This window comes from Coffea eugenioides, chromosome 9 (assembly GCF_003713205.1).
Source record: "Coffea eugenioides isolate CCC68of chromosome 9, Ceug_1.0, whole genome shotgun sequence".
In the NCBI taxonomy this organism is placed as follows: domain Eukaryota; kingdom Viridiplantae; phylum Streptophyta; class Magnoliopsida; order Gentianales; family Rubiaceae; genus Coffea; species Coffea eugenioides.
The window spans coordinates 6,364,963-6,374,517 of NC_040043.1; the positions used below are offsets into that span (position 1 = coordinate 6,364,963).

Consider the following 9,555-nt stretch of genomic DNA (forward strand, 5'->3'; position numbering starts at 1 on the left):
CTATACATTTCTTACAAACACACCGGGCAAGGTAAGTTCTTCATTTCCGATGGTTACTTGTTCTGTGCCAATTGGCTTTGCATCCCACATGGATCAATCCGTGAGCTTTTGGTAAGGGAATCCCATTCGGGTGGACTTATGGGGCACTTTGGGGTTGATAAAACTCTTGCCATGCTGCAGGAACATTCTACTGGCCGCACATGAGGAGAGATGTTGCACAGGTGGTGGAGCGCTGCTTAGCGTGTAAGAGAGTTAAATCCAAAGTACACCCCCTTTACGCCCCATTACCTATTTCTAGTGCACCATAGGTTGACATTTCTATGGATTTTTTACTCGGGTTGCCTAGATCCAAGTTTGGCCATGACTCCATTTATGTGGTAGTTGATAGATTCTCTAAGATGGCACACTTCATTGCTTGTCACAAAACGGATGATACATCTCATATTGCTCACTTGTTCTTTAAAGAGATTGTGCGACTGCATGGCATTCCTAGGACCATTGTTTCTGATAGAGATGTCAAATTTCTCAGCTATTTTTGGAAGACACTCTGGTCTAAGTTAAGCACCAAATTGCTATTCTCTACTGCTAGCCACCCCCAAACTGATGGTCAAACTGAGATGGTGAATCGTACATTAGATACCTTGTTGCGTGCCATCATAAAAAAGAACTTGAAAACATGGGAAGAATGTTTACCTCATGTTGAGTTTGCTTATAATAGGGCTGTCCATTCTACTACTGGTTTCTCTCCATTTGAATGTGTTTATAGTTTTAATCTGCTAACACCTCTTGATCTAGTGCCATTACCTAGTAATGAGCGCGCGCACACTTGAATGGTAAGAAACGTGCAGATTTTGTTAAGCAACTTCATGAGAAAGTCAGGGCCAACATTGAGAGGAGAACTGCTCAATATGTCAAGTAAGGTAACAAAGGTCGCCAAAAGCTGACTTTCGAACCTGGCGATTGGGTGTGGTTGAACATGCGCAAGGAACGTTTCCCTGTGCAAAGGCGAAATAAACTACAACCACGGGGTGATGGACCTTTTCAAGTGTTGGAGCGCATCAATGACAACGCTTAAAAACTTGATCTTCCGGGTGAGTATGGCATTAGTGCTACATTTAATGTCTCTGACCTGGCCCCTTTTGATGCAGATGAAGCTTTTGATTTGAGGGCAAATCCTTCTCAAGAGGAGGGGAATGATAGCATCATAGTACATGGGCACGCCAACAATGACTCGAGTGATCGAGGGGCCGAGGACCGCGTGCAAGCTCCAAACAGGCCCATCACTAGGGCTCGTGCAAAGAGACTTCATGAGCAATTCAATGTACTTGTACAGGCCATACACAAGTCCTTTGAGGGATTCATACACTCCAGTGAAGGTGATTGAGATCCGGTATTGAGCATTGAAGCTATACCAGAGGTTTAGGGTTTTGCCAAACCTCGTTTCCCATTTCAGTAGTTTCATATATTTACGTGTTAGTTTGATTAGCTTGAATAATTGGCTAAGTGCATGTTGCACATAGAATCACCAAGAGTAGGATTGCTATTTTGTTCATCACTATATGTTAAGGTGGGCTGCCTAAAAAGGAAAGCCCGCATGAAGCCCTATCCGTCGAAGGTTGAGGCCGTCGTTTCCTTTTCCGTTTCCTTCACTAGTTAAGGCCCATACCAGCCGCACCTTTAGCTTTACTTTCCTTATCAGATTAGGTATTACTTGTACCCTATATAAGGGGCCATAATACATCAATAAAGGGGAGACACTTTTATCGTAAATCAAGTGAGATTATTTTCTATATAGCTTTCGAGCATCCCTTGAACAACTTAGAGTTATACTCTAGTGTTCTTGTTGGCTTATCAATTCAAGAATCACACTTGAGTTGTGGTGCCTTCTATACTTGCCTGAGGTTCGCTAATTCGTTTGATTACGAGTTGAGATAATATCAACAAGTTCGTAGTCACGGGGATTAGAGAGGTCGTAGGGTTTCCGCTGCTACCTTCCTTGGTCGTCAATCACAAATCCAACAAGCGATCTTGGGTCATGAATCTTCATCGCCAACAAGATTCGTATCACCTATCACATGTGAGCCTCCCTTTTTTCCTTCTTCGATCTTCGTCTTCATCCGAATTGAGATCCATACAAGTTCGTAATAAAACCACCTAACCTACACTAACCCAAAGAACTAAGAAACTAGCAAAGTTCTGCATCTTGTGGTGTTTTTCTTCCACCTCCAAAAGTTTCCTTTGATTCTTGCTTAAAATATGTTTATATAGAAAGAAGAATGTCTAAAAGAGTATTCTAGAGCTTCACTTTCAGCAGAAAAATCATTCCTTGATGTACCATTAAAGGTATGAAATGATTGAGCAATTTAAGCAAGTTGAGCCATCTTCTTTGAATGCAATCTTACCCAAAATCCAGCCCTAGATAGATTACTGTTCACGGCTCGATTGATGCTCTATTTTTCCTTTAAAAGATTGCATTCTGCCTTGAATTTGACCCACAATCCGGACTTAAATCTAGTCCTATATTGATATGAAAATTTCTCTATGAAGAAGGCTGAATCAAATATTATATACAAAACAAGAATGTTGTAGTTCTTTGAGTTAGCTTTTGAATAGCTCAAGAATCAAGTCATTTGGAGATCTGGATGCTAAGTTATGTTCAAAATACTAATGACTGGTCAAATGACCATTTCAAAGCATCGCAACAGAAAAAGTACTTCAGTAATTTGAACTTTTGACTATAAAAACATGAGAACTAGTATTTTATGTCTTCATAAGAATTGTAATCCTTCCTCTTAACTTTAAAATAGTTCAAAAATCATCTCAATCCAAGTTTTGTAGATCAAATTAAAGTCAAAGAATCGAAATGTATTATTGCTGCCAATGTTTTTTTTCTTGTTTCTTGATTGCATTCCATCCTTTGATCCTTCCATGTCACATGAAATCCATTTTAAATCATCAACAATCATAAAGTATCTTCTCATTTTACTTCAATTGATAATTGAATCATTAAAACCTACAAAAACATGAAATTTCCACACTTAAATCCATAGAAACACAAGTTTTCTCACTTAACCACAAAATGAAAAATTCCACTAGAAACCTAGCTATTTAATCCTAAAATGACTAAAACACACTAGAAAATTAGTAATACACACTAATAAGATGTAAAATAAACACTTATCAATCCGGCGCATCAGGTACTAAATTAATATAATAAAAAAGAATGATACAAGCGTTTGCTATTTTTTAATGACACATAAACTACAAATTTATCATTTTAAAAATTTTGTATTTTTTCATACATTAATACTATAAAAGTTTATTACATATTTTCTCTGTTGTGTTGACAAGCACAAACATATTTAAGAGTACTTAAAAAATAATTGTAATGCAAATTTCTTGTCGACTTTTACTCTTCTCACTCCAAGAACTACTTTGATGTAGGGCTTGAGTGGTAGAACTAACATTTTTATTTCAAATCTATTTATACCTAGCAAGATTCACAAAAAAAAAAATAATTGAGCTTAAATTTAGAATCCAATTTCAGAGATGGAGTTAGGACCCTAAATCAAGGGGTGCAATGTGTAACTGTCATGTCTGATGTGTTAACATTGTTTGATAGACATATTTGTTATATGTACCATTAAATCTAATTTTGTAACGTTAATTGAGCAATAAGATCAATCTACTTATTTTAGTTAGGAACATAAAATATTTGAAAAAATCTAAAAAAAAAAAGTATTTCTTATTTGTCTTAACCACATGTTTTCCAACATTTTTTCCATCTTGCATACTTCACATAAAAAATTGCAATAGTAAAAAAAAATTCAAATAACTTTCAATCCAAATGGATCAATCATTATATAACTTGAAGAAGGTCCAAGAGTCTAACAAAAGATGATCATTATGATATCTAAATAGTTAAGGGGCAATGCAACTATAAAAGCTGATTGCACAATATTTAGAGGACAAATATATAATATAATTCAAAAACTTCTCAAATTTCCTAAGGTTATTTTGTGATTTTACCAAAGTTAAGGGTTGGGGGAGGGGAAATTTCCCACCCTCAACTATATGCGGCTCCGCCCAATATACAAATAATAACTGTCTACAAATGAAAAACTGTGTCAAGATGTGTAATTTGCCCACTATACAAAAAAAATTTGCAAGATACGTGTGTGTACCTATAAATATATATGTATATGTTTGTGTTTGTGTGTACTAATTTGTCCAACAACTTGGCCATGAACGCAGTCATAAATATTCTAAATCGTGAGATCATTGACGCATCCATGCCTAGTATCTTTACCATATATACTTGCCTTTTCCTATTTCAGATATCCAGCAATTTAATAAGCTATGGTAGACAGATGTTGATGGATCTGTCTTTTCGTAATATTCATTTGTGGATTCGCAGCAGCCATACCACATTGTGGTATGGCTCAAGAATAATTATTTAATGGGCATCAAAATTAGATTCGATTATCAGTTCATAACCGAATCAAGTATGGGTATTAATGAGGTTCTCATGTTCTGTTTCTTCAACACTGTTTTACTCTACATCCTTTGGACTTTCATTCGGTTCCTTCGTAAGGTATGGTGGATTCCTAAATCGAATTAGAGGATCACGAGTTCCAAGGGAATCAAGGGCCCTGCTTTTAAGTTTCTTCCCTATGGAAACCCTAAAGAGATCACAAACATGAGAAGTTAATCTATGAGCAGATCTATGGAGATATCTCGCTATATCAAAATTCAGCCTCATATTCACTTATGGACAAAAATCCATGGTAAGTAGCAGTTCTGCCTTAACAAGTTTTGTACGTTTGTTTCCGAAACTCAGCAGAAAAATGCACAATTTTCTGATTTCCTGCTCCTGCACTGTAAACCAACTGCGATGAAAATAATTAACTCCTGTAAGCTGCAATAAGATTCTGTGGCATGCTAGTTCGAGTTCGATACTGATTTTTCTTCTAAAAGTTGCTTCATTCTCAATCTTGTTTTCATGGTTTTCTGTTTCGGCTGACAGGTTAGAACTATATATTAGTTGGCATGGTTCACAAGCCCAATTAATTATGATAGATGCAGAGCCAATCAAGGAATTACTAACCAACAGAGAAGGTGCTTTCCACAAAATGGATATGTAAGGCATTGCAAAGAAATTATCAAATTAATAGGTGAGGCGCTCATAACAAATGAGGGGAAAAAATGGGCAAAAGTACACAAACTGGCTAACCATTCATTCCTTGCAGAGAGCCTAAAGGTAAGCCTTCTTCTATGTTAATCACATCACGAGTCAAGAATAAGAAAGCTTGTTGTCCTATATATGAAAATGGGAAGTGAATTTGGCATATAATATTGCTCGAGTAATTCCCTATACATGATTTGCTTCTCATAAGAATAAACTTTTGCACAGAGCAAGGTACCAGAAATGACTGCTAGTGTCGAGGCGTTGCTAGAAAGCAAAGGTATCAGCCCCTGTCTTACGCCGAAAAAAGCTCTTCTTGCCCCCTGCCTAGACGTGGCAAAATGGGCGGGATGGGCGGGATTTGATTAGATTTGAGATAGAACCGAATTATATGGGTTTGGGCCCAACCTTATTTATATGTATTTTGGGACTAACTTGGACGAGATCACTTTGGAATGGGTTTAGATTGATCCATCCCAATACCCAAATCTATTTTCTATATATATTTTTTCGTTTAATTCATTTTTTATTTTTTATATAACTTTAATATTTTTTATTTATTAAATTTCTTTTAGTCTTATTGTGAATTTATATTTTCATGAATTCATTTTTCATCAAATGGGGAATGTAATGCAATTTCCGGTAATGTAATATCGTTTGTAGAAAAAAAAAGTTAGCAAGTAGCAGCATTGGGTAATCAAATTAGTCCACTGAGCCGGAATAACATTGGTTTACACTCTAGAATGATCAATAATTGCTTAAAAAAGACATGATATTTTGGTAAAAATGAACATATATTCTCTCTAGATTAAACCAAAAGAATGAACATTTTGGTTTATTCGTATATGAAGTTGACGTTTTCACTTCCTCAAAAACATGAAAACAAAAAGGCATAGGAAATAGCTAACAAGAAAATAAACATGCAAGTGCCTTATACTCAGGATTCCCACCAAAAATTGGATTAACAAATAAAGGAAAAGATAGATATATAGCCATATTCCAACAGATATCAAGATGGCCAAGGCACTTAGGGTGTTGAATATTTATTTTCATCATTGTCCATGGATATCAGGTCTAAACTGACTGAAATGTTGGAAATTCTTGTGGATAATGACTAGGAAGACTGCTAGATTATATTTGCTGGTATCACTAGAAAAACTGTTAGAGATAATTTTTGAATAAATTAAATTTTTTGGTGAGATATTTGGGCCCAATGGGTACCCAAGTATTTCCCAAAATTTCCCATCAATTAATGGGTACAATTGAGATTTGTCCCATTTTAAGTCCAATATCAAATTACAATACTCATCCCACCCAAAGTCTCCACGGGCATGGTAACCCATTGGGACTAGGGACAAATTGCCACCTCTAGCCCCTGCCCTATACCCCGGCTTCTCCCACTACTCCTACCCTACTCTAGTACCCCCATGGATACCCCCATAAGTGACCACTACCCTTTATATATATATATATATATATATATATATATATATATATGAAAGTAATAAAAATCACTTTGGTCTTTTAAATTTCATATTTTCATATTTGATACTATGTGAATACTATGTGAAATCTAAATCAATAGACATTGCATTTTTATAAATAATATGCAACATGTGACAAATAAAAAAAATCAAATAGATTTAACATACAAAATCAATTTCTTACCACAAATACCATTCATTGTCGAGAAAGAGCATGTTCTTTTCTCATAATAAAATACCACATTATTTATTTTAAATTACAGTGTAAAAATTCACATTAGCAATATAATATATTAGATAAAAGATGGGGGTTGAGGCGGGGCCACTCACATTTGAAGCAGTGTTAAAATATACATATGCTAATGCAATAAAGTAACTAAATAGCAGAATATTGAGATGAATTTATAGTTAAAAAATGCAAAGGCTCGAAAGTTGACCATTTACAAACTAGGAAATGTTGAGGGTAATTTAGAAAGAAAAATATTCACATAAGTGATAAAAGTTAAAACTACAAACGCTATTCATTTTGGGGAGCAAAATTTATATTTTTGAACTTGAGGGTGATAGAGTATTATCATGACTAAGTGTTATTAACTCTAAAAACAATGGAATGGAATTTGATATAGCATGTGGCCGATGTGGCAAAGATAGAGAACAACTTAAAACACGAACAAATCATCCTTATACCTAGCTAATTAAAAATCTGAAAACTATACTCGAACTCGATGGAAATAAACCAAACGCAATAGTCACAATCCATTACTAGTACTAAGGAAAGACACATGACACAATCACGAGACTGCCCACAGCATTGTTACTTGATCCACTTATGTAATTCATCACACATTATTCTCCTCCTTAGCCAGCAACTTTTTGAGTTCATCTTTTTCTTCTCTTGTCAAACTCAGATTCTTTGGGTAGATAACTTCAAAGCTGACAAATATGGAGCCTGTCTCCCCGATACAGTGCCAACAAGGCATGCCTTCGTTGGGAATCTCTATAACACACCCAGGTTCTATCTTCGGAACAGTTAGAAGACGCTTATCCAATGTTTCGATTGTAAGGGCTTCATTGGTAACGTATTCCATCAGCGGAATTTTCCTTATAGCCCACAAATCATTGCCCTGCCTGTGGAATTCAGCATGAGGCTCTTCTATCACGTCAACGATCACATCCCTGGGGACCTTTCTGTCGTCTAGAATGACCCTGCGCGGATATACAATTTTCAAGCCGTTCTTTGCACCCGCTGGGATTTCCACCACAAGTGTCTCCGGATCCGCATTCGGTGCTATCACGCTACAAGTTCAATGTAAATGCATTAGATTATTTTTGGGTTGGAGGTTATTTGGAAGAATGTTTAGACATCATTTGTCAAAGCAGTTTGTTGATATGATATATCTGAGAAAAAATGTTTTAGAAAGCGTGCTTTGTCAATAACAAACATACTTCGTCATAGCAGTTTGTTGATATGATATATCTGAGAAAAAATGTTTTAGAAAGCGTGCTTTGTCAATAACAAGCCATACTTCATAGAAATATTCCTATTTAAATAAATTTTTTTATTTGTAAATAAGAATTCTTGAACCAAGATCTCTTATTTAAAATCCTTTTCTCCTCGCTACTTAACCCAATCTTTCCCCATCTAAATAATCTTAAAACTCAATATGTACGTCGGAAAATAAAAAAAAAAAAGGAGATAGAAAATCTAAATGTTCGTATATATACATATATATATATCACCAAAAAGCTTAAAAAAGATAAACCGTTAATTTTTATTATGGGTGCTAAATAACTAACTGATATTATAACTCATCAATTCGTTTTCAAATTGATTCTTTCAGAAAATCAATATTCCATATCAATGATACACAATAAATTTTATGATAAATTTGTCATATTAATTTAGATGTAGGAATAAGGAAAGATGTTAATTACAAAAAACATATACATACCCAGGATCAGGGAGGAGCTTCATGCGTCCTCCGGGAAACTTGATCCTCTTTTCCACTCCATTGTAGAGCTCGTCTAGAGTGCACCTCAATGGGCACCAAACCGGAGGTGGTGCTTTCCTATGGCTGGTGCCCTTGTCGAAACCTTTCGAGCATAACTTCCCCATGGTTTCTCTCAACATTTTGCCCTCGACAAGATTTGGACAGAACTGCCACAAGGGTTTATGCGGTGGATACCAATGACTAGCTAGGGTAGTTTATATAGGCTATAGGTGAGAGAAAGGTGAGAAACTTGCCATTACTGTATTTTTGCTCTAAGGGAAATGTATATGTTAAGTATTTTTTTGCCTCGTAATTCTTGACTGGAAGGTGCCTTCGGTAAGAGAAATTTTCGCTAAAATTACTTTCCCAAAGAAAAATCTACTTTGAATTGGTGAAATCAAAAGTTAATTGGCTGCTGACAAAAATGATTCTAGAATAACCTAGACTCCAAAACAAAATCTATTCTTTTTAAAAGATTTTGGTTCCATTATTGGAAGATACTGTGTTAAATTTAGTATGGAGAGGAATGGGTTGAACCGTGCGAGGGCAGCTCTCGGGTTTGAAATCTCTCACCTATACTAAAAGAAAAGGTTGAGCAATTTTGGGTTGTTTATTAGCTATTTAATTGCTAGGTACGATCTAATCATAGAAAGTGGAAAAAATCTACTTTAAAGTTATAAATTAGTGGAAGCAAAAGTTAATTGGCTACTGACAAAAATAATTGTAGACTCCTAAAAAATCTATTCTTTTTAAAAAGATTTTGGTTCCATTATTGGGAGATGCTATGTTAAATTGAGTAATTTTGACTTGTTTATTAGCTGTTTAATTGCTAGGTACGATCTAATCATACGAATATGCAATGTATATTGTCTTGATTAATCTTGATGAACATTCT

At 35.4% G+C, this 9,555-nt stretch overlaps 1 protein-coding gene across 1 annotated transcript; it reads right to left on the reverse strand.

The window, feature by feature from the left end:
* Positions 1 to 7,508: 7,508 nt before the first annotated feature.
* On the reverse strand, positions 7,509 to 8,785 carry LOC113782067 (dnaJ homolog subfamily B member 1-like). Its single transcript, XM_027327978.1, has 2 exons — positions 8,622 to 8,785; positions 7,509 to 7,965 (listed from the first exon to the last, which is right to left on the reverse strand). Exons 1-2 carry the CDS (start codon positions 8,783 to 8,785, stop codon positions 7,509 to 7,511), a joined length of 621 nt encoding a protein of 206 aa, XP_027183779.1.
* Between the last annotated feature and the right edge of the window lie 770 nt (positions 8,786 to 9,555).

Coding starts and splice junctions, on each gene's coding strand:
- LOC113782067 (XM_027327978.1), bottom strand. CDS start 8,785: ATGGGGAAGTTATGCTCGAAAGGTTTCGACAAGGGCACCAGCCATAGG. Junction 7,966..8,621: donor AAGCTCCTCCCTGATCCTGG/GTATGTATATGT, acceptor TTGAACTTGTAG/CGTGATAGCACCGAATGCGG.